Source organism: Staurois parvus, unplaced genomic scaffold, assembly GCF_062004578.1.
Source record: "Staurois parvus isolate SC_StPar_1 unplaced genomic scaffold, SC_StPar_1.0 ptg000283l, whole genome shotgun sequence".
Taxonomy (NCBI): domain Eukaryota; kingdom Metazoa; phylum Chordata; class Amphibia; order Anura; family Ranidae; genus Staurois; species Staurois parvus.
The window spans coordinates 7,387,863-7,413,924 of NW_028318079.1; the positions used below are offsets into that span (position 1 = coordinate 7,387,863).

Consider the following 26,062-nt stretch of genomic DNA (forward strand, 5'->3'; position numbering starts at 1 on the left):
TAGATCAGCCTCAGAACCTGTGTATATATGTGTTTCAGTTTTAAAGGGATGAGGTGACAATTTGACTGCAGATGGTATTAACGAGCCGTGAACAACAGGTTCGCTTTAAAAGAGGCCGGCCCTATAATCTGACCAATCCAAATCTTTCTGTGTAACCAAAGGGCATGGCGGTCATGAGATTGCTGCGACCTTTCCCCTACAAACCTATGAGCAGCTGATCGCACCCGTGCAGCCTGCGCCACTTGGATGGAGTTGATGATGCAATTCTGATTCAGCTATGATTGCAACATCCCAATGGCAGCAGGCTGAGATGGGGGTGGGGGGAATCATGACTGCTTTGGCTGGGGAGGGGGGGGTAGGCAGCAGTAGCCTGTGGCAATAAATCTGGAATGTATGGTAGGGATGGACTGAGTACTGACCTCTCCTCCTGTTTGTTTCCACACTGCTGGGGGGGGTGAGCACTGTGTTGTCATGACCTGAGCTCACTCATTTCAGTTGAGCAGTTTGGGTGGAGGGGAGAAAACACATCAGAGACACAACTGAGCAGACAGGTAATAGGGAACAGCTGACAGCCATCTGGAGGAGGACAGACTGACCTAATCATCCTCAGTGAGTATTTCTATTTATTTTCTATTTATTTTATAAAGAGAATCCTACATTAGTGCTGGCATGACAGGTCCCCCCATGTGGGTTATGTTGGTAGCCCTTTAAATGTGTCAGTTTATTAGCAGTATCCTCTAAGACAGAACATTTATATGTGAAATGCTACAAACATTTATTATGTTCACATTACTGGAATGGTGGATGGATGAGTTACAATAACATACTTTTAGGATTGTTTTATCCTCGCTCCATGCGTTTTGGGGTGATCGGTCATTTTCAGTTGCGCTTGAAAAAGTAGCAGATATCTTATACATCGGGGGGTCTGCAGGCTATGGCTTGCGAGGAGGTCCTCAGGCTCTGTGCACAGGATTTCAATACGCTGGTCTCTGCTTCTTCTGATGGGGACACTGATGCAAGGGGGGGCTCTAATGTAAGGGGGGATTTTTATGAGAAAAATTATGTAAGGGGGGACTCTGGAGCGGACTCTGATGAGATGTAAGGGGGGTTCTGATGAGGGCACTTCACTGATGTAAGGGGGGACTCTGGTGAGGGAGGTTCTGATGAGGGCACTAATGCAAGGGGGTGGGGGGGCTCTCTGATGATATCACTGATGAGTGGGGGGGCTCTGATGAGGACTCTTAGGTAGGGGGGCTCTGATGAGGACTCTAATGTAGGTAGGGGGGGCTCTGATGGGGACTCTAATGTAGGTAGGGGGGGCTCTGATGAGGACTCTAATGTAGGTAGGGGGGGCTCTGATGAGGACTCTAATGTAGGTAGGGGGGGCTCTGATGAGGACTCTAATGTAGGTAGGGGGGGGCTCTGATGAGGACTCTAATGTAGGTAGGGGGGCTCTGATGAGGACTCTAATGTAGGTAGGGGGGGCTTCTGATGAGGACTCTAATGTAGGTAGGGTGTCTTCTGATGAGGACTCTAATGTAGGTAGGGGGGGCTTCTGATGAGGACTCTAATGTAGGTAGGGGGGGCTTCTGATGAGGACTCTAATGTAGGTAGGGGGGGCTTCTGATGAGGACTCTAATGTAGGTAGGGGGGGCTTCTGATGAGGACTCTAATGTAGGTAGGGGGGGCTTCTGATGAGGACTCTAATGTAGGTATGGGGGGCTTCTGATGAGTACTCTAATGTAGGTAGGGGGGGCTTCTGATGAGGACTCTAATGTAGGTAGGGGGGGCTTCTGATGAGGACTCTAATGTAGGTAGGGGGGGCTTCTGATGAGGACTCTAATGTAGGGAGGGGGGCTTCTGATGAGGACTCTAATGAAAGGGGGGACTCTGAGTTCCCATCAAAGAAGCAGAGACCTCTACTACTGCTGCTACTGCCTCAATACCAATTGAAAAGGACTGATCACCCCAAAACCCTGCGAGTGAGAGAAGAATTCTATAATATGTTGTAACTCCTCCATCCATCATTCGGGTAACATGAACACAATAAACATTTGTAGAATTGTACATAGAAATGCTCTGTACATGGCCAGCCTTAGAGGGTATTATCTATTACTCCGAAAGGTCACCTGTATCAGTATGTCCTGATAACCGTCTGCTGGTAATTATTTTCCAGCAAGATGGAAGGTCATTTGAATTCATGATAATATCTTGTTGTGTTCAGGACTATTTTTGCACCTAGAATATTGTGACTGTCATTTGTGCTCATCAGATCTTCTGGATCATCCAATTCAGAGAAATCGGTTGATAATCTCACAGTGCGTGGCCCAGCTGACTGTCCAAAATTGATAATTGTTGGTCTAAAAGCGCCAGCAGCCAATTAGCTGCAAACACTGTTCTGGTATTCTGACAGCCGGTGCCAGCTGCTGTAAGAATGCAATAGCCTGACAGCGATAAGTAATTCACTGTGTGGATGGGGGAATCTATTAGATTTCTTGCATTTAGCCTGCAGGATGATCTGCCTGCCTATGCAGGGGATTAGTGGTTAGCACCAGGGTCCTCGGTTCAAGTCTGGAAACAATCCACACGTTCTTCCAGTGATTGTGTGGGTCTCCTTGGGGTACTCCGGTGTCCTCACACACCCTTACCCTAGGTGCACACCTAAGCGTTTTCTGCAGCGTTTTGCAGGAATGTAGTACAGTCCATTTAACATGATTTCCTATAGGACATGTTCACACCTGTGCGTTTTCACTCGGTGAATTTTTTGAGAAGGGTCAGGGACTTTAGAACGTAAAAAGATGCGTTTTTGGTTCTATAGACTTCAATGGAAAAGCATGTATTGCGTTTTTGATGCGTTTTGCATTTTAAATCTGAATCATAACAAGAACAATTACGAAAAAAAAACGCAGCAAAAACAAAACGCAAATCACAATGCAGAAACGGCTCAAACACAATGCATAGGTGTGAACCTAGCCTAAGAGTTTACAAGCAACTTGCCCATTCATGGCTGAACTGGCTGAATTTCAATCCATCTATGGCCGGCATTACTGATATGTAAAAAAAAAAAATATCCACTCATTAGACACAGTGGAATGAAGCTGTCGGCTGTGCCGGACATTCCTGGTTAATTGGGACGGGAGGTTTTAAGGAATAATTTCTGGTTGGCTTGGGGTACAAATGGCTGCAGACTCTGTGACCTAATAAATTAAAGTGTGTATCTGGTTTAAATAATAATTAAAAAACCATTCAGGACATATCTGTAATACATGTGCATTTCCCTATGATGATGTAAATACAGGAAAGTTCCTGCTGATCCTCTGAAATCCCGTGGGCTCCTAATTTTCTTTTTTTGACCACTTTCTCTCTGCTGCACCGAAATCTCAAGCAGTGTTGTCAGCCCTACCCAGTTCATTCCTCTGGTGAACCACAGATCACCTACCCCCTCTCCTCATGTCCATAATAAGGGGGTGGGGGGGGAGAGAACTCAGATGGGACTGATAACACTGCTTTCAATTTTTAGTTGAGTTGCTAGCTCAAACAGGAAGTTAGCAGCACGCAGGATTTCTGGCAGGATCAATAAGTCATCTACTGTGCTTGCAGCATTTTTAAAGAGACAATATGGGGAAATGTCTGTGTTGCGCTACGTGATTTTTCCCGTTATGTCACTTAAAGCAGAGTTCCACTCACCCTGTCAAAAAATAAAACTCAGCGACAACAAAAACTGTAGCTGCTGACTTTTAAAAAACACCCACTTACCTGTCCCTCGGTCCCGTGGTGTTATCCCCCGCAGCTCGTTTCACTGGCCGTCCTGTATTCCTGGAGGCCGGCATCTTCAGTGTGGGCACCCGGCTGTGATAGCTTGCGGCTTCACAGCCGGGTGCCCATTGCGCATGCGTGAGTAGCGCTGTGCTTCATGAATGGTCCTGTAGTCTTCTGGGACCTGTCATGTGTCCCAAAAGACTACAGGGAGGGAGGGAGGACACCTTCCAATTGCCTAGGTGATCAGACCGGAAGTGGGAGCGGGTACCTGTCAAATTCGGGTACCCGCTCCCCCCACCCCCCAAAGGTGCCAATCCTTAATGGGGAGCGGGGGAGCAGTCCTTAAAGCGGAACTTCCTCTTTTGGGTGGAGCTCCGCTTTAAGACAGATGGGACGATTCCTTTAAAGCTGAACTCCAGACACAAAAACTTATTTAAACTATATTATTAACCTCTTCACGCCGGCCAAACGCAAATGTGCGGCCTCCCAGCGTTTGGGCCTAGACGCCGCGCGGCCGCACACTTGAGTTCTATTAAAAAGAGACATATGTGCTGAGAGCGCGTGCCCTGCTCGCTCCCTGTACACATGTCTAGTACTAACGGAAAGGTCCCGATCTCCTCTTTCGATCGGGACCTTTCCCGATCATGTGACGGCGTGTCATGGCGGTCACATAACCCTAAACCCTGCCCCGCCCCGCCTCCCAGTTTCTAAAATCTTTAAAGGGTCGGGGAGGCGCCGGCGCGAAGGGGTTAAACATCAATCTATATTTCTTGATAGCCACAGAGTATATAAATCCACTTTGTGTGCAACAAATGCCTTTGCAAATACAGATTTTATTGTGTAAAAGTAGAGAGAGCAGAGCTGTGGGAGGGGCATTGCCGGTCCACCCACTACAGGCTGCCTGCAGGAAACTATAAAAGGGGGCGGAAACAAGACCAGACACCCTGCACAAGGAGAGGGAGCAGCAGTGAGCGGTCTTTATTACAGGAAGCTCCTGCACAGAGGGAACGTTTCACACTGGATTACTGCACAGATCTGAAAGAAATACACAAAGCTCCCCAAGATTCTGGGAAGAATACAAATGCTGATTTTCGCTCATCTCTAAATTCAACTTCAACTGAAATCTGAGCTACTAGTAATGTGCATACAGTGGTCTCCACCCTGTATAGTAGTTATCTGACACTGTTTGCCTTTGTCTACAAGGTGGCTAACATTTATTGTTATCTGTTGTCACCTATTACAGGCTAAACAAAGGCTGTGGGCTGAGTCTATAAAGGGATTAGTAATGTTGTCTGTAGATTAGACACTATCTGATACAATAAAAGATCTCATATCATATTGGTCCACCCTGCAAACAAGGACTAGATGAATATAATGATATGCCACCTCCAACAGTTTTATTGACTTTCATTATTTGGTTTGACGTTTTTTGGACAGAAGTCCTATTGTAGGCTGCTGGGTTCAGACAGGGGTCCTCAACAGGTGGAAGAGTGGTTTGACAGTGAAAGTTATTTATACTTTACAGCCAATTCTCCCTCTGCTGACCTAGCTAGTTTACAAAGCCCTCTGACCTGTTTAGATTTTTTTTCTGAATGACTATTCAGGTCTTTTAGAATCCTAAAGTCAACCATAGATGGATCGTAAGGGGAGACTCTGAAGCCAATCCATCTATGGGAAAGCTGGTTGTACTGAAGTCGATCCATTGACAAATCTCCTAGATTGTAAGCTCCGAGGATCAGGCCCTCCTATCCCTCTTGTATTGAACTGTATTGTCTCCCATTATATTGTAAAGCGCTGAGCAAACTGTTGGCGCTATATAAATCCTGTATAATATAATAATAATTGACCAGCCTATTGGATTTTTTGTGCATGTGATGTCTGCCGGCGGCTATATCCTCTAGCAGTTATCCTTGTGTTCTGCTAGCAGGGAAGGATCCCCATTGGCAGAATACAGTAGCTCTGTGGGAGGCATTCCCCCATCAACACTGACTGTTGGGGGATTTTCTTTCCTTCCATCCATGGTCTGCTTTAAAGTGACTCTATCCTGTGCACATAAGAGGCAAAGTGAAAGGGCCACTAAACTCTTCCCCCACAGCTCCCTTCCTCTCCAACATCAATACTCACTCCTGATGTTTGCCGCGGGGGAAGAAAGACCTGTGAAAGTTTCACACGGACTTGTTGGAGCTTACATGGGGCTATGAACTTGCTCCCCACCCCTGTGTGATGGCAATGGGACAATCACAATGTCACATGGGATGGTGAGGTGCATTAGATAGTTGCCTGTGTGTCAGGTATTTGACCTTATGTCTGGGGCCTAATGGAATGGCAGAGTGAAGGGGAATACATGCTGCTGGAGAGTGTAAGGGTATAGGGACACTTTAGGTTACCCAGAGGCAATTCTGGGACAAGGTCCCAAGGTGAAAAGGTCAAGGTGTGCCCCCACCATAAACTGTATAGGTTGCAGGTCCTGCCATTATTAGATCCCTCGTGCTGAAGCGTTCAAGGCAGCAGCCTCTTCTACCTACCCCTCAACCCGGCATTGCCCATGGGCTTTGGACAACAGTCTCCTGACTGATCAAGTTGGCCACCTGTTCTTTCTAGCCCTTGGCCCGGCCCTGCCCTGCCCACAGGCTTTAGACAACAGTTTCTTTACTGATCCATTGTCTCAACTGATCAAGGCAGCCACCTCTTCTATCTACCCCTTGGCCCTCCCCTACCCTGACAATAGGCTTTAGACAACAGTCTCCTGACTAATCCATTGTCTTTGGGGCAGTACACAACCGCTCCAAATTAGTGTTTCTGGAGAACAAACAGTTGGGTAGGTTAGAAAACCTTTTGTCGTAAACATAGTAAGTAATTGTGTAACTAATGTTCAAGATATTGTCCGGTGATCAAATGTTGCCTTCCAATTGGATCACTCCTTAAGGTCTATAGCTAGCTTTGGGATCTGTATCCTTAGGCTTCAAAGGGGTTTAGCACTCCCATACAAGTCAATGGGAAGGTAATACCTGCTTTAAGCAGATCTGAAGAAGGTCAGTTGCAGGCCATTTGCACCTGTCAAATTTTGAATGACCTCTGAAGTGTCTTAAAATGATGTAATTGACACAAAGTGATATCCGGTCAACAAAGGTCCTAGGAGTTGTAAAAGAAGTGTCATATATATTTGTTCTGAGAAGTTACTCCAAAAAAAGATTTCTTAGTGGAGTGAAGAAGATGGTCACCTTTTGAAGCATTAAAAAAACGTACTAGGAATCTGAAGATTTGGAGATTGAATTCAGGAAACCCCAAGTCAGAGTATAGAGGAGGGACAGTACTTTGAAGCTAAAAATCATAACATAAAGATAATACTTATCTGTGAGGGGCTGGGAACAAACATGTCTAATCCACCAAACAAAGCTTTAAGTAAAGCCGCCACAACATTATCCAAAGCTATTTTGGTGGTTTAGACTTAAATTCTAAAGCCACTTGGGATGTGAATATATTAGTTTTTGATCCATTGTAGTTAATGCTGAAAGGATTTTTACTTTTTTTGTAGTAGGGTTAAACCCCTTGTTCTGTTTTTGTAGGAGGGATTTTTTTTTTTTGTTTTCTTCCCTTTTGGGTAGCTTTTCCTTGACTTCCTGTCTCTAGGCACAGAGAAGAGATCTCTCCTAAGTGAAGGGAATGCCCCTCTTAAGCAGCCCATACATTTAGTCAGTCTTTTTCGTTCAACCAAAAAAATTGACCTGTTTATACGATCCTCACATTCGAGTTGGATGGGGGAATCCTCCATGCTCAGCTTTTGTATCTGACAGCAGGGAGGCTTCTCTTCCATCAGAATACACATATCAGCACTGCAGGCTATAATCTGTGAGTGGTTGCACATAAGTCAATCAGCAGGCCACAGTGCCCGTACATGAATCACAATTTGGCCAGCCTTTGCGAGTTTCGATCCATCTATGGGCAGGTTTAAGCTAGCCATACACCAGAATTCCATTTGACATTTGAATTTCAATTGAAATGTTTTCATTTTAAGAAAGTTTGATTTTTCTAACCCTTAGTGTGGTCAAATCAACATTAGTTGTTGAACATAGTGATGAGAAGATTCAAAGGAGAAGGATAATTTTTTTTCTCAAACAATTTCCAAAAGCGATTTTTGTCTGAGAAATTCCATTTATTTCAAATAAAAATGTTAAAAGCAGACAATATTTGGAAGTACTAGTGCAGGGGTCTGCAACCTTTAAGACATAAAGAGCCACTTGGACCCGTTTCCGAGAGGGAAAAAAAGACTGGGAGCCGCAAAACCATTGCAACATTTAAAACTAATCCGACACTGCATATATTGCAAAAAGCGCTCTGGTCATGAAGGGGGTTTAAGGGCCCAGTAAGCAAAGGGTTAATCAGGGCCACAGTGTATCGTCATAATCACAATCATAGCCTTAGGTCAGTGGTGGGCAACCTTTTTTTCAACTGAGCCAAATCTCGCCAAAACCACGATTGAAATTTATTTTGAGAGCCACATTTTTAAAACTGAAAATTCATCCCCCACATAGTAATTCATCCCCCACATAGTAATTCATCCCCCATAGTAATTCATCTCCCCTATAGTAATTCATTCCCCATATTGTGTCAATTCACTTACCTTTGCTCCGCGCGTTCCTCTCGCCATGTTCCCGCGCCGTTCCGGTCTTCAGGGCGGACTGTGAGAGGCGAGGAGTTCGTCACGTTGCCGCGCCTACATCCTGACAGCCAATGTTTGCCACGCTCCGCGGGCCGGATTAAAAGGTCCGCCGGGCCGTAGTTTGCCCATTGCTGGGCTAGCTGCAGAGTCCTGACTTTTGGGGCGGCCGCCCGAGAGGAGGGAGGGGAGCGGGCGCCCGGCACACAGAAGACCCTATTGCAGGGGTGGACAAACTTTTTGACTTGAGGGCCGCAATGGGTTCATATATTGGACCCGAGGGCCGGACCAAGAGTAGATGAATGATGTGTATGTGTCATCCATAGTAAGTATAGTAATATTCCCCCATAGTAAGCATAGTAATTCATCCCCCATATAGTAATTCATCCCCCATATAGTAATTCGTCCCCCATATAGTAATTCATCCCCCCTATAGTAATTCATCCCCCATATTAATTAATCCCCCATATTAAGTCCCCAAGTCCCCCCTGTGTCAATTCACTTACCTTTGCTCCGTGAGTTCCTCTCGCCGTGTTCCCGCGCCGTTCCGGTGTAGCATGAAAATCTGTCTCCTATGAGGATCTGTCCCCCTCAACGTATCTGCGCATGTGCCAGTTTCAGGCATTAGCAGCCGATCGGCGATCTCCGGCACATGCGCAGATACGTCGAAGGGGACAGATCCTCATAGGAGACAGATTTTCATGCTACATCGGTCTTCAGGGCGGACTGTGAGAGGAGCCTAGCGGGAGCCTAGCTCCGCGGGCCGGATTAAAAGGTCCGCCGGGCCGTAGTTTGCCCATTGCTGCCCTATTGCCTGTCACCTGGTGGGCAGTGTGCTCCGGAGCCGCAGCCAAGGTGAAAAAGAGCCGCATGCGGCTCTGGAGCCGCGGGTTGCCGACACCCGTACTAGTGAAATAACTTTCATCAAGTTATCCAGTGTACTGAGAATTTTTCTACAAATTTTCCTAGGACCGTTCATGCTAATGTTTGTTCAAAAATCTACTAGTGTATAGCCAGCTTTGGGTGCGCCAAATCAACGTTTGTTTCTAACCATTATGATGAGAAAATTTGAAGGAGCAGGATGAAAATATTTTATTAAATTAATCAATTTTAATAGTATGTGGTTTTCGTTTTGGGAAGTTAAACATTTTCTTTGCCTTTACCATTTGATATTGGGAAAAAAAGAAGTACTTTTGAATGATATTCATCAAGTCATCGAATATATAATTTTCATACAAATGTTCATTCGGATATCTACTAGTGTATGACCAGCCTTAGACTTTTGGATATAGTCTAATAATTGTCAGGGTGCCACATCCCTGGGGACAAAAACAGGAAGCTGTGAAATAAGGACTGAGCCTTAGACTTTTATCACTGGAACAAGTTTCCACAGTGCAAGATTTCTCCTCTATTCCTTTTCTAGTAAAGATGGCCATACACTAGTAGATTTTGGAACGAATGTTCATAAGCAATTCTCAGGACATTTGAAGACGGAAAGTTTGATGTACTTTTTAAACCACATTCAGAATTTGTTCCATTTTGGAATGAATGGACTTTTTCAAACGAAAATCCAGATTCATTGTTGGAAAACTATATATATATATATATATATATATATATATATATATATATATATATATATATACAGTCAGGTCCATAAATATTGGGACATTGACACAATTCTAACATTTTTGGCTCTATACACCACCACAATGGATTTGAAATGAAATGAACAAGATGTGCTTTAACTGCAGACTGTCCGCTTTAATTTGAGGGTATTTACATCCAAATCAGGTGAACGGTGTAGGAATTACAACAGTTTGCATATGTGCCTCCCACTTGTTAAGGGACCAAAAGTAATGGGACAGAATAATAATCATAAATCAAACTTTTACTTTTTAATACTTGGTTGCAAATCCTTTGCAGTCAATTACAGCCTGAAGTCTGGAACACATAGACATCACCAGACGCTGGGTTTCATCCCTGGTGATGCTCTGCCAGGCCTCTACTGCAACTGTCTTCAGTTCCTGCTTGTTCTTGGGGCATTTTCCCTTCAGTTTTGTCTTCAGCAAGTGAAATGCATGCTCAATCAGATTCAGGTCAGGTGATTGACTTGGCCATTGCAGAACATTCCACTTCTTTCCCTTCAAAAACGCTTTGGTTGCTTTTGCAGTCTGCTTTGGGTCATTGTCCATCTGCACTGTGAAGCGGCGTCCAATGAGTTGTGAAGCATTTGGCTGAATATGAGCAGATAATATTGCCCGAAACAATTCAGAATTCATCCTGCTGCTTTTGTCAGCAGTCACATCATCAATAAATACAAGAGAACCAGTTCCATTGGCAGCCATACATGCCCACGCCATGACACTACCACCACCATGCTTCACTGATGAGGTGGTATGCTTAGGATCATGAGCAGTTCTTTTCCTTCTCCATACTCTTCTCTTCCCATCACTCTGGTACAAGTTGATCTCGGTCTCATCTGTCCATAGGATGTTGTTCCAGAACTGTGAAGGCTTTTTTAGATGTCGTTTGGCAAACTCTAATCTGGCCTTCCTGTTTTTGAGGCTCACCAATGGTTTACATCTTGTGGTGAACCCTCTGTATTTACTCTGGTGAAATCTTCTCTTGATTGTTAACTTTGACACACATACACCTACCTCCTGGAGAGTGTTCTTGATCTGGCCAACTGTTTTGAAGGGTGTTTTCTTCACCAGGGAAAGAATTCTTCGGTCATCCACTACAGTTGTTTTCCGTGGTCTTCCGGGTCTTTTGGTGTTGCTGAGCTCCCCGGTGCGTTCCTTCTTTTTAAGAATGTTCCAAACAGTTGTTTTGGCCACGCCTAATGTTTTTGCCATCTCCCTGATGGGTTTGTTTTGTTTTTTTCAGCCTAATGATGGCTTGCTTCACTGATAGTGACAGCTCTTTGGATCTCATATTGAGAGTTGACAGCAACAGATTCCAAATGCAAATAGCACACTTGAAATGAACTCTGGACCTTTTATCTGCTCATTGTAATTTGGATAATGAGGAAATAACAGACACCTGGCCATGGAACAGCTGAGAAGCCAATTGTCCCATTATTTTTGGTCCCTTAACAAGTGGGAGGCACATATGCAAACTGTTGTAATTCCTACACCGTTCACCTAATCTGGATGTAAATACCCTCAAATTAAAGCTGACAGTCTGCAGTTAAAGTACATCTTGTGCGTTTCATTTCAAATCCATTGTGGTGGTGTATGTAGCCAAAAATGTTAGAATTGTGTCGATGTCCCAATATTTATGGACCTGACTGTATATGTGTGTATGTGTGTATGTGTGTGTGTGTATATGTATATATGTGTATATATATATATATATATATATATATAATTTTATTTTGGGAAACATTTTCCATCCTGCTCCTTCAAAATTTCTTGTCTCTGGGTTTGAAAATGAATGTTGATTTGACCCTGCTAACAATTAGAAAGAATAAACATTCTTGAAAGAAGATTTTTGGAATTAAATTTTACTAGTTTGTGGCCAGCTTTAATGATAATTTTTGTATTTTGTTTTCTCTCACTTTCTGTCTAAGTGACAAGGGTCATCAGGACAAAACAAGAAGGTGAATCTTTCCTACAGGGACACAGATGGCAGGAAAAACAGACTGAGGCCTAACCATTACTGCTGTATTCATAATAGGGGGAAAAAAAGTCTTTAGTTAAATACTATTATGAAGTCCTCACTTGATTCTCTCCTTTTGGCAATTCCTGGATTCCCATCTCATCACATTGTAGCTACATAAATTAGGACCAGAACAGATTTACGCACTATTTTTTTTTTTTTGCCCCCAGACCATCCTTCTCATTCCTGGGGTTTGATGAAAACAAGGGGCTCAAGTAAAGGCGGCCATACATGGATCCAAATTACATCGGTTCGGCAGGGACCAGTTGCATTTTGATCCATAAAATAACATAAACAAAACAATAGGGCCAAGAGGCCTAGTGCATTACCAACAACATTTTTTGAGACGTTAAAACCAAAACGAGAACATAGGCTCTGCTTTGAAGGCCTTGTCCCTTGAAACGCATCAGCTGGCAAGTGTGATGTTGGGGTCGTGTGATTTTTTTTTTTTTTTTTTTTTTTTTTCCTCTTTAATCAAGAACCACCTTGCCACTTGGGTTCATGTATATGGCTGTTTAATCTACGGCTATTGTGCGTATGGTTTTAACTTCTCAGTTACATTTTGTTGGTAATGCTCTAAGCCTCTGCACCATTTTGTTTTCAAGATTCTTTGGTCTAAAGAGGGCGGCACTGGCACAGCTTACCAGTCTTGGATGGGTAGCTGACATTAGACAGGTCCTCTTACAGTGATTTGGTTCACGGTATCCCCATAGTGCTATGGTGTTAAGTGTGTCCACTTTGTTGCAGATTTCCATCCATGTATGGGCTGGTTGGTTGTACGCAAGTCGTTCTATCAATCAACTGTGCACAACCAGCCTGTCAGGGTTTTCCTGAATGATCAGTGCTGTCGTCTATAGCCAGCAACACCGATCATTGTATTTAGAGAGCAGGGAAGGCTCCCTGCTGTCCGAATACAGTACCTTGATTCTCCATCCATCTTGAATGTGTAGATGGTGAAATCCTTTTATTTATTTATTTATTTTTTCATTCACCTGCTTGTTGAACGAAAAAAAAACTTGTATGGCCCTTGTATACACACCTTTTTTGTATATGCAGCAGATGAAATGGACCCCAAATAAATTGTGCTTATGGAGTCCATGTTCTCTGGAAGCAGTTTTTATATATCACATGAGTTTGTAATCTGCCAAGTGACTAATAAACCGCAATCATTCACCTATGAACCCTCACCAGAGCAGACCTTGTCCTCTCTACGTACTGGGCCACTTTGGGTGGAGTTGGAGAAGTGACTCGGTGGCGGAGACTTTGCACACACTGTGATGTAAGCAATGATTAGACAGTACATAAGAATGGATATAAAGCCTGATATTCCCACAATCTACATTAGACACATTTCCTGTGAACATCCCAGACCGTGATCTTGTAACATCTGATACGATGGCCAATGAGTAAGTATAGACAGACTTCACCTGCGTACTTTCTTTCTTGTGGACATTGGTTAGATATCAATGCTTTTATCATAAGACTGCCAATAGATTTTTAAGGTGGGAAAATACATACAATTTGTGGCTTCTCGGGGTTCTCAGTTAGGAAAGCTGGATTGTCTTGTTTTGTTTTTTCAAGATTCTTCGGTCTAAAGAGGGCGGCACTGGCACAGCTTGCCAGTCCTGGATGGGGAGCTGACATTAGAAAGGTCCTCTCACAGTGATTTGTTTCTCGGTAACCCCATGGCGCTATGGTGTTAAGTGTGTCCACTTTGTTGCAGATTTCCGTCCATGTATGGGCTGGCTGGTTGTACACAAGTCGTTCTATCAATCAACTGTGTACAACCAGTCTAAGTTTTTTTCTTGAACGATCAGTGCCGTCGTCTATAGCCAGCAACACAGATCATTGTATTCTGAGAGCAGGGAAGGTTCCCTCCTGTCAGAATACAGCACCAGTGATTCTCCATCCATCTTGAATGTGTAGATGGGGAAATCTTCTTCTCCTTTTTTTTTTTTTTTTTTTTTTTTTCCCATTCACCCGCTGGTTGAACAAAAAAAAATGAATCCTGACAGCCCTTGTATACACACCTTTTGTATATGCAGCAGATGAAATGGACCCCAAATAAATTGTGCTTATGGAATCCATGTTCTTCTGGAAGCATATTACCCAAGAAGGTTATCTCTTTGGTTGGAGTCCTTCTATAACATTACAGCATGTGATATATTTTATTTTTAAAAATATGTCACATGAGTTTGTAATCTGACAAGTGACTAATAAACCGCAATCATTCACCTATGAACCCTCACCAGAGCAGACCTTGTCCTCTCTACATACTGGGCCACTTTGGGTGGAGCTGGAGAAGTGACTCGGTGGCAGAGACTTTGTACACACTGTGATGTAAGCAATGATTAGACAGTACATAAGAATGGATATAAAGCCTGATATTCCCACAATCTACATTAGACACATTTCCTGTGAACATCCCAGGCCGTGATCTTGTAACATCTGATACAATGGCCAATGAGTAAGTATAGATAGACTTCACCTGCGTACTTTCTTTCTGGTGGACATTGGTTAGATATCAATGCTTTCATCATAAGACTGCCAATAGATTTTTAAGGTGGGAAAATACATACAATTCATAGCTTCTCGGGGTTCTCCGCTAGGAAAGCTGGATTGTCCAACATATGAGCCACCTGCAGCTACATTTTTTAAAAAATCTCTTTGGAATCGTCTCACATGTAGCTGGACAGGGTGAATGAAACAAGACATTTAAATGCTTGTGAAGAGACAAAGGTTTGGGACTTCAATTGGGTTTTAAAATCCTAGAAATCTAAGAAATGAAATTAAAATGATCACAGAACCATGAAGATTTCCTTTTAAACCTGTGCCTAGTCTTACAAACATGGCTCTATAGTATGGTAAGCCTTACAAGGTATGGTAGTCCTGTGCAATGGTACATGGCTGGATATTTACACTAAATTCCATTTTTTTCTTTCAGAGTGGACCAAATCGTTCTTACAAATATGGAATACGCCATGAAGTCACTGAGTCTTCTCTCCCCCAGATCTCTTTCCAAGTAAGAATATAACTTTTTCTACTGCATATTTCCACTTCAAATGTTATCATACCTACAGAGTTGCTCAGCAAGGCAAAGACCCGTGTAGATGGCTCCATGATCCATAGCTACCAATAGGAATTAGCTTTTCAATGATCTGGTTTCCATAAAGTAAATGCCAGTTGCTTTTGGTAATTGCACTTTATTATCATCGCTCTTTGCCCTTTTACCTAATAGACCTGCAGGTTTACTCCAGAGGTGAACTAGGTGTATGGCCCTTGGTCTTTCCACCACCTAGTTAAAACCAATAGAAACATTTCTTCTAATCGTCTTCTCTCATGCTGCTCCCTTTCTCTAGCACTCCTTTTCATATGTGGACGGGTATTCACCAACCTTCCCTTCTGTAATCACTCCTTTTAATACCGATCTTTCCAAAGTTTTATATAACCTTGAAACACAAATCAAAACATTATCTCAAACCACAATGATATCTTATTGTTTTCTCCCATGCTTAGCTTTTCTCTGGAACTCCCTTCCCTACGTGTGTTGGCATTTACTGACCCTCCCTTTTGTAATTCCTTCCATCTTTTCTTAATACTCAAGTCACAACACATACTTGACTCTTCTTGTTTTAGAATGTAAGATCTTCTGCCGATGCTTATTGTTAGTGTTTCCTGTATCTGTGTATATATTATAAATCTATATGTATATAATTATTATTAGCACTCCTCTATCTTTAGCAATTATATGTGTGCTATATAAAATTAAAGGGGAAGTACACCCTAACAAAGGACTTCCTTTATTCGTTCCCCTTAGGTCTGTTGAATATACCATTGAAAGTGTTTTGATATATTTGTTAAATGCAGAAAAACCCAGCTGATCCAGTTAGTGGACAACTTTCTCTGATTTCTGTTTCTACTGCACAGAAATCTCAAGCAGTGTTATCAGACTTACCCAGTCCTATGAGGCTGCAGGACCCCTGACCCTCTGTCTGGACAGTGCTGATTGGCCCTGTGCTGATCAAATGCACCCTCCCAAAAATAAAAAAAACTCTAGCATTATACACCAAACTGAGCATGTGCAGTTTGCCCCAAGGTTCTGTTCTATCAGCAGATGAATTGGGGACTGTGGAAGAAGCGGAGAATCAGAGAAGCCAGTATCAAACATCCTATTTTACACAATGCAGAGGATTAACCGCATGGGTTCCATAGTGAGAATAACAAGCATACGTTTACTGCATATACAGACTGATTGTACTGTTATGGGTTTAGTAACACTTTAGGGTGAAAAACCAGGAAGATGCAGACAGCCAACACATTTCATGGGCCAAAAATCCCCCTTCATCTGGGATTAAAAAGGAAATGGGGGGGGGGCTTTATGTAGGACTTGGGCACAGGTATCTCTAATACACGTCCATTATGGCTTCATTTTTTTGACATAGAACACTTTCCAGGGGCCTTTATTTATTTCAGGTACTTTTATTGTGCCTTCAATTTACACAGCGCTTGCATATATATTGTACATTCACATCAGTCCCTAACCCTCAAGGGGTGTACAATCTAAGATCCCTAACGCACATTCATGCATACACATACTAGGGCCAATTTAGACAGGAGCCAATTAACCTACTGGCATGTCTTTTGGAGTGTGGGAGGAAACCCATGCAGGCACAGGGAGAACATGCAAATTCCAGGCAGGAGGTGCTGTGGTTGGGATTCGAACCAACGATCCTAGAACTGCCAGGCAGAAGTGCTAATGATTTAGCCACTGTGCTGCCCTATAGATAAAGTCCTATAGGAAGCCTTTTATCATTTTCTGGTTAAGCCGCAACAAAGGGGGACTGTTTGGCCCCCCAAAAGGTATTGGCCATCTTTTATTGTCGTGTTATTTCAAGTCGTAATATGCAGTAAATGATTGTGAACTCTCAAGATGACCGGCTGGGGCACTTTGTCAGCTCCTCTTGAACTTCTCAATGGAGGCTATTGCCTCTTTTTGAGGGGGGCATGGCTTTGTGAAAGTCAAGCCCAACCATAACTCACTATCTGATGGACAGGAAATTGTAGTCCGGTGCCTCATACCCACCTCTTCTAGGTGTGTTACTGGCAGGATAACTTGATGGGGTGGGAATAAAAGGAAGAATAGCCTGAAAACAGAAAACTAATGCATCCACCATATTATTATCAGGGGCTCATTCAGATTGTGGTATATGGTTTATACTGGATGCCCAATCCCTTTGGTTTACTTTGCTGGTCAGACAGCACGATGTTTAGAAATTCACTGGCAATGTCTGAGACTCATTCCTACCCAGACCAAAAGTCACGATCAGTGTGCAGTAAGGATAAAGGGCAGACAGAGTTAGGAAATATTCCCAGAACTGTCACAGATGCAGGCTGATGGACAACTAGATTATAATGACCAAGTCCTCTTTTGGCATGATGTTTTTGATAGTAATCTATTTTCTCTATTTCGTTAATGTGCTGATCTCAGTGGAATTCAGAAACTTAAGTGGGGGGGCAATACCTGATCCACTAGAATACATGAATATGTGAGACAAGAAATTGTTTAGGATTTAGGATCATGCTGTAATACTGAAATGATGAAAAGATTTTTTTTTTTTTTAATTCCGTACTGTAACTTGTCATTTTTTCATTAGATGTGTCTCGGTCAGTGCTACTATGACTCAACAGTTCCTCTCTCGTCCGGCCTCCAAGCCTCGACCCTTCAGAGTCTGTAACTGGGATCGCAGCATACGCAAGGGCATTGTAGCGGATAGTCTGGGAGATCTACTGAACAAGGTGCGGAAATGGGATTAATATCCGTTTCATCTTCAAGGTCTTTATCAGGTCTTTATTTTTATTTATAATGCCTTTATAAAAAGGCATTATTTGAATAATGCTCCTCTTTAAAGCCTTTTTTTTTTCTTTTTTTTACACAAAGTACAGCACCTCCATTTTTTTGTGATCCAAATATGATTACACTATACCACACCACAAATAATGATAGAAACAAACTATATGTGAATTGGTGGGTGTCCTTTTTTTATTTGAGAAAAAAAAAAAAACCTGTCCAATGGGTTTTCTTGCAAAATAAATTCACCACCACTGATGGTGCTTATCGCAGAAATCTTTTTTGTGATCCAAATGCATATGATTACACTATACCACAACACAAATAATGATAGAAACAAACTATATGTGAATTGGTGTCCTTTTTTATAAGAAAAAAAAAAACACATGTCCAATGGGTTTTCTTGCAAAATAAATTCACCACCACTGATGGTGCTTATAGCAGAAATCTTTAAGTGTAGCGGCCACCATCAGATGTGCCCTTACCTGAAGTGTAGGACCGTACATACTATGTATAGTCAAATGCACTTGTGTCCTGTACAGGACCGAAAATAGAGAGCCGGACACCTCTAGCAACTCAAATCTCCAGTTAGATGTTATATGGTACTTTCCCTTTTAAGGAAACCTCCAGCTCTCCTCCACTTGATGATACGGGGAAAAAAGTCCATAGTAATGTTTTACCGTTTCAAGCCAATAATACCTTCATATACAACCAACATGCTACTACTCACATTTATTATGAATATGAGCAAAGCATTACAATTGATAATCTATGATGCACTTTTTTTTTTTTTTTTTATTTCCACCATCGAGACTTCATCCACCACCAATGTTACTGCATCATTTTAGGTGTACGTCTCCTTTAAGTAAACGTGCATATGCCATCCGACTTCCCTCTCCTGGATTTCTCCACCTTTCAAATGCAGACCGTATATGGGTTCCGCTCTGTTAATAACTCAGATGACTTTCCCTTTAAGACTGCAGCCTCCAGTTTCCCCTCCACTCAATCACATACAAAAGGAAAAACTCCAAATAGTGCTTTATTCTTCAAAAAAACTTTGATTAAACCCCCACCGTTTAAGAATGCCACTCACTTTACATCCTCGGCTAACAGGCACCACACATGATCTTTTACAAGCTCAGTATGCTTGTTCCAATAGCAATAGATCACAGCATCCGACAGTGAGCAAATACCAAAATCTTGGCTTTCCTGCACGTAATGACCTCATCCAGGATAGCCTGCCTCTACGCGTTTCATCACCAGCCATGTGACTTGACTCACTAAAAAGATTAAGCACTGTACCTTAAAGCAGAGTTCCACCCAAAAGGGGAAGTTCCGCTTTAAGCCTTTGTCCCCCACTCCCCGTTAAGGATTGGCACCTTTGGGGAGCGGGTACCCAAATTTGACAGGTGCCCGCTCCCACTTCCGCTACAATTGCCTAAGCGATCGGAAGCGGAAGTTGTCCTTACCCCTCCCTGCACGTAGTCTTCTGGGACACGTGACAGGTCCCAGAAGACTACGGGGCCATTCTCCAAGTGCAGCACTACCTGCACAAGACTCCGATGCCAGGGAGAGAAGACGGCTGGTGAAACCAGCTATGGTGAGGACATCACTGGACCGAAGGACAGATGAGTGTCTGTATATTAAAAGTCAGCAGCTACAGTTTTTGTAGCTGCTGACTTTGTGTTGGTCACACTTGTGAGAGTGTGGGTGGGTACTGGCAGGTGAGGGTTGTAATTTGTACATATTTTTAGGGTCTTTGCAGCTCACAAGTACGGTATATTACATAGTCTTTAAAGTTGAACTCCATCTGTTTGTATATGTATATGGCTGTTTTGAATTAAGTGTGGTCATCCTGCATCATCTGTATTCATTCTCCTTTGTCACAGGCCCAGGATGCTCTGCTCATAACTGATGCTATCACACTGGTTCTGGATGAAGATGGGACCGGAGTGGACACTGAGGACTTCTTTCAGTCAGTGGACAGTGGAGCTGTCTTCGTGGCACTGGCCAAAGGGCAGACATGGAAACCTTCCCAGGTGAGTAACGAGTACCATGTATGATGTACCAAAATACAGCACATACACCTAAAATAAAAGTGACCACACAGGCTACATTACACTCTTAAACTACAAGTTTGATTGGGCTTTAAATTGGCTAAATACGTACATTCCAGGTGCACCAAAACAAAAGGTGTTTCATGTCTGTCGTACAACTAGTTTTCTTCAGAAAGCAGCCACATCCTGAACAGGAAAGCCTGTCCCCAGCCAGCATGCTGCAGAGTTGGAACCCTTGCTCTCTGTCGGGAAGCGGAAGTTTGACACGCTCCCCCCTACTGTGTCAGACCTACAGTTGTGCAATCAATAAAGCTCATGCTTCTGGCACCTAGAATGAATTTATACTGAAAGTTCACTATAATTATTTTTAACCTGCAATGACCCACCAGCATAGGTCCTAGTTTACTGCATATTTCCATACTTGACATCTGTCTGCATTAGTCATATTCACTGTTTACATGTATGTATTCTATTATATATTAGTTTCGCTTTAAGGTAAGGTGCCTGCTTCAAGGAGAAGTTCACCTTTTAAGAAAAAAAATTATAGATTTAACTTTTTTTGGCAGGTAAAAAAATGTGCAATTACACGTGTGTGTGTGTTTTTTTTTTTTTTTTTTTTTTTTTTTTTTGGAGCCTGGAAAGCATTGCACCAGCCATCAGCAGCTGCTGGTGCCATGCAGAACTCCTGCAGGCTGTCAGTGTGAGCTGTCTGCCTGTACATCATACATCTTATGGGCAGGCAATTTCACATTGACAGGAAAAATCAACTAGTTCATTGAACTACAAGCCAACATCCACAAAGGATGTCAGTACTTGTGGTTGATTCAATCACAGAACTCTGTAAATGAATAACACGGCTGTGTGGGTGGAGCCCTGCTCAGCTACGCCCTTTTCAAAAAGTGAGAGCTGGTACGAGGAACGTCTCCCCATCCTGCTGTCACACAGAGGGCTCGCATCGCCGAGCCACTGCAGGAGCAGGAACATGTCACATGTTCCACCCAAAAAACGGGTGGAACATGTAATATGTTCCTGAAGGTGAACTTGTCCTTGAAGCTGGCTATGATATTCAGTTTTATTCTAATCTAAGAGCAAAGCACACTCCTTTTTTTTTTTTTTTTTTTTTTTTTTTTTTTTTTTTTTCCTTGATCATTCCTAATAAAGGTCAAGCTGGATAGCATAGTTGCAGTTAGTGTAACATAAGATTTGTTGCTTTTCATTAAGTTTTATTTGCCATATTGATGGTTATTTCCAGGAATCGGAGCCAATAAGTCTAATACTTCTCTTTCCCTGCAGAGAGCAGGCTACCACATTTCCCTGTCCAGCAAGCCACAGAAGAAGATCGATGTTGCTCGGATTAGCTTCGACCTGTACAAGACTCATCCACAGGATTTCATTGGGTGCATCAATGTCAAAGCCACACTCTATGGAAATTACACCATATCCTATGACCTGCAGTGCTACAGCGCCAAGCGAGTGATGAAGTGAGTATACACACTGTGTAACATGCACAGATACATGCAGGGGCGGACTGACAACTCATGGAGCCCCTGGGCAATAGGGGATCATGGGGCCCCTGTGTCCTTGCCCAAACTTAAGCCTATAAAAAAGGTACCAGGGGCATCTCATGGGGCTCCCTACTGACCCCGGGTGCTCGGGCAGTGCCAGAGTTTCCAAATGGTCAGTCCGCCCCTGGTAACAGGATTTAAATCCCAACTCCAGCCCATGCAAAAATGACAAAATACCAGTCCCCAGCATGAGTTAACTATAAAAGAGCTGCTTTACTTGCCTGATATCCAGAACTGTTCCCTACAGATTCGCTCATCCATCAGTCCAGAGCTGCTCGTCCTCATGGTTGAATAATGCCTGGCATCACTGTGGCAATGGTTGGGGGGGGGGGGGGACCCAGACCCAGACCCAGACCCAGACCCAGACCCAGACCCAGACCCAGACCCAGACCCAGACCCAGACCCAGACCCAGACCCAGACCCAGACCCAGACTCAGACCCAGACCCAGACCCAGACCCAGACCCAGACCCAAGAAACTGCAAATACCTTACAGAGGTTCTAATTCTCCCTCATTTTACCAAAATAAGATTTTGTTGCAGTTTTTGTGTCTGCAGTGCAAAGATTTTATTTGACGAAGCCTAGGTTTCAATGTGCCTCTGCATCTGACACTCCTCGATTGATCTGCATTTAGATTACTTTGCAAAGGTGATTTAGAGGCAGTGAGGAGGTGATGTGATACCTCTTCAAGGCAAATTCACATATGTGGAGACAGAAGTTTTACTGCATGGTAAAATGTCTATCACCACAGGGACACACGGGAAACAATTCTTTCCTATATGTCCCATTCACACTGCAACACAGCCCAGCGCTGTGCTAAAATGCATTAATATCACACTGCAATGTCGGGTAGCACAGCGCATCATGCCACCTGACGTTTCAGTGAATGATGTGTACATTTTGTACACAACAAGCACGCCACATCCATGTGCATTGCAGGTGCAGGTCATTTGCAGCACTTCTCACTCTCCAATCGCAATACATTGGACAGTTTTTGCACAAGAAAAGCATGTAAACACCCCCACTCTAGCTGTTGGTGGGGGGGGACTAAAAATGCAGCTCAACCTTGCATCTTTAATGCCCCCCAACCACATAACTAACCATAGCTTTACTATTCAGTCAGGAAGCGATAAATTTTCACAATGAGATCAGACGTCAAAAACCTACAAGAGGTTCTATTTCTCTTATCCCCCAAAGGAAAAACCTGATCTGCCTACAAAGAGTAGGGGGGGGGGACGCCCCAATTCTTCCATTTAATATTTCATTTACCTCTCTACAGTTGGGGGGAGGACTAAAAACGCAGCTCAACCTCGTATCTTTAATGCCCCCCAACCACATCTAAACATAGCTTTACTATCCAGTCAGGAAGCAATGATACATTTTCACAATAAGATCAGATGACAATGAAAACCTACAAGAGGTTCTATTTCTCCTATCCCCAAAGAAAAAACATCATCTGCCTACATAGAGTATGGGGGGGGGCGGCAGCAAAAAAGGCCCAATTCTTCCATTTAATATTTCATTTACCCCCACAGGGAGGCGCTACGCTGGACACTCTACACTATGCAGGCTACAGGTCATGTCCTTCTGGGTACATCATGCTACATGCAGCAGCTGCTGGAACCCAACGAAAAGCTGAAGTTGGAGGAGGAGGAGCAGAAGCCGGCCCCCGCTCTCAGAGACTTCATCCCCTTTTATCCCAGGAGGATCCTTCCAGCCTTATCCTGAGCTGGCCGGCTCTGGACTATTTCTATATGCATAACTAAGAGCTGTCCACTCCACCAATAACTGAGTTTACAGGTTTCATCTGAAAATATATTTTTTTATACAACATAATACACATCGTTTGATGGGAACAGCCAGGATGTAGATACTGTGAAAATGTCACTTGCTGTAAGGATGTTCTAAGCACAGCGGTGATGGGCAAAGTGCAACAGCCAATCAAATATCTTTTTGTTAGAGTCAGACAATTGATGGCTATTGAGCTACTGTGACCTTTTTTTTGATTTTTATCTTTTTTCATATGCTCATTTGGGCTTTGACATAATGTTCAAAAAAAGCAAGCATTTACCAATCAGAAATTGGCTTTTGGTATAGTCGAACTCTAGAGCTGGTCATGCACAGAAAGAGATTTTTTTTTTAATGGGTTCGTTCCACAAACTTTAGCTGGCCATATGCTAGTACAATTTTTTGTTTTGAAAATTTTTTTGTTTAAAGACCATTTTGTTTGGTTTTCAAATCTTTAGGCCCCTCATTCATTGGCGGACTGATCAGGTCCACCTGTCTGTTTTTCAGGCAGACCCGATTGGACTATCCATTGCCCTCTATAGAGCAGTGGATGTAGATGGACATATATCCGTTTTACACCCGCCTGCATCCAATCCTAACAGATGGATGGGGATCTGTTCCCCTTCGGTCCAGTGGATCGGATTGGATGACAGTCGAATGTAAATGAATAGGCGGTCTCTTTATAATTGACCGCCCATAGAGGACAGTGGGCTGTGTTCGTGTCTGCTCTGCATAAGTGGAGTGGACACGGACCTGTCATCCACCTGCTCAGCAGATATCAGCGGACAGATCCCCTGCTGAGCAGATTGATCCACTGGCGGAGTCCGCCCTTGTGAAAGGGGCCTTAACTGGGCAAAACTGACATTTAATTTCAAGTGCAGTGATGTGAGAATTTGAAGGAGCAGAATGGAAACTTTTTCTAAAACAGCCGAATGTGTAACAGTGAATGTGGTTTTTGTTCTGTAAAGTCTTTTCGTATATCGAATATTAAAAGCAAATTGAATTTTGAATGACATTTGTCGAGCAATGAAATATACTGAGAATTTTTGTATGAACATCTACTTGTGTATGGCCAGCTTTTACTGCAAGCATGTCACTGCATTTGGTATTTCATATAATCCATTTGCTTAGGAATTAATTACTAATTCTCATAGATTATAGATTTTAATATAAATGGTAGAGTAAGTTGGCCAATCAAAATCCAGCCCTGTATTGCCTGCTGAAAGTCCAAACTAATGGATGTTTTTCCCATTTTTCTGAAAACTTTTAGGGTAGCCTTGAAAGAAAGGTATCAGGGTAGAAACAGGGGAGTTGCCATTGGTGGCTGGATTTGACCATACACGTTCCGGGGCTTACATCTTTCTTCTTCCTGGCTGTCAAAGAGGAGAGGTGGCCATCAAGAACGGGACAGTCACTATATCTATGGGAACCGTGGACAACCCACCCTAATCCTTTCCAGGGTTTGTAAGCAATAGAGTTTTTTTTTTTTTTTTTCTTCCTTTAGCAAGCACAGGAGGAATCTGGCACCTTATCTATTCTGCTACATGATGGGGCACTCTCAAGCAATTCATGAGTGTATCTTCATGGCATGGGCATTTGAAAAATATAAAGTGTTTGGTGGCCAGACAGCTGGCTGCCATCAGATGTGACCATGTGAGCCTTTCAGTTCAAGTGAAGAACTGTGCAAATCACTAAATGCACAGCTGGGAATACATGCATGGGAACTATTTTACTTGCCAAGGACTTATTCTGTTCAATCGTTCTTTTGATCCGCATTGCACTGCCAGAGACTCATCTTCACTTCTCCTCCTTGCTCACTGGACAGAGCTGATAATTCCAATGTATTGTACAGTAAGTAGAAAGAATGAAGAGGTGGCCTGTAGAGTTACAAAACATAACCAGGAAATGCTGGCATCATCTGCCTCCATGGCACAGAAGTGTTAATCACAAACCTGGCTGAACAGCCCTATGGTGGGATTTTTTTTTTTTCACTTATGGAAATGCTCACCTGAAGTTCATCTTTCAGCACTATTCCAGAGTTCGCAAGTACAAAATGCTGGAATTCTAGTTTCAATAAACGTCCCTTTTGAAGTCTTTCAAACATGTCCCTCCACGCGTTTCACATACTAGTATCCTTGTATAGAATTTAGGTGAGCTAATACACTGCTGGAGAATAATTATCCACTAGGCAGGTCTTGAACCTTCACACACAGTCCTGGATTTTATACTCTGTACTGTAGTTCAGTACATTCATATCAATTACAAACAGGACTTTGAAACTTTCAGAGCAATGATTGGGAATTCACAAGCTTTGTCTGAGCGGCACAGACTGTTACTGGTTTGCTAATGTACTACTTTATATTGTATTTAAACTGTTTGTATATTATGTATTTATTCTGGTTGTAAACAAATGCTATATGAATTATAATATTAAATCACTTGTACTTGTGAATTCTGTTATCTGCAACCTATTTAAAAAACACACGAAAACCTACGGGAACAACTCTCTACATCTGTGGCAATGACCTCAGAAGTTGCTGCTGGTATTTATGGGTCCTACTGGCCTTCCTACTGGTAATATGCCCTAGTGCTGCTCCCAGACACTCGCAAACCTACCGATGGCAATAGACAGACTTCCACTTTATTATCAGTCTTCTCTTTGCTATGTTCTTGGCTCATTAGTCTTTTCTTTGCTATGTTCTTGGCTCATTTGTCCAAGAGAGAGAG

At 43.0% G+C, this 26,062-nt stretch overlaps 1 protein-coding gene across 3 annotated transcripts; it reads left to right on the plus strand.

Annotated features, from left to right (window-relative positions):
- Window positions 1-413: 413 nt before the first annotated feature.
- On the plus strand, window positions 414-25,787 carry CIDEC (cell death inducing DFFA like effector c). Of its 3 annotated transcripts, none has more exons than XM_089682069.1 (6): window positions 414-609; window positions 15,024-15,101; window positions 17,734-17,875; window positions 19,817-19,966; window positions 21,278-21,465; window positions 23,083-25,787. In XM_089682069.1, exons 2-6 carry the CDS (start codon window positions 15,049-15,051, stop codon window positions 23,273-23,275), a joined length of 726 nt encoding a protein of 241 aa, XP_089538195.1. In that variant the 5' UTR covers window positions 414-609; window positions 15,024-15,048; the 3' UTR covers window positions 23,276-25,787. The 3 variants fall into 3 exon arrangements, with proteins under 3 accessions (XP_089538195.1, XP_089538193.1, XP_089538194.1); XM_089682067.1 differs by lacking the exon at window positions 414-609 and adding an exon at window positions 13,428-13,485; XM_089682068.1 differs by lacking the exon at window positions 414-609 and adding an exon at window positions 14,440-14,546.
- The last annotated feature ends 275 nt before the right edge of the window (window positions 25,788-26,062 follow it).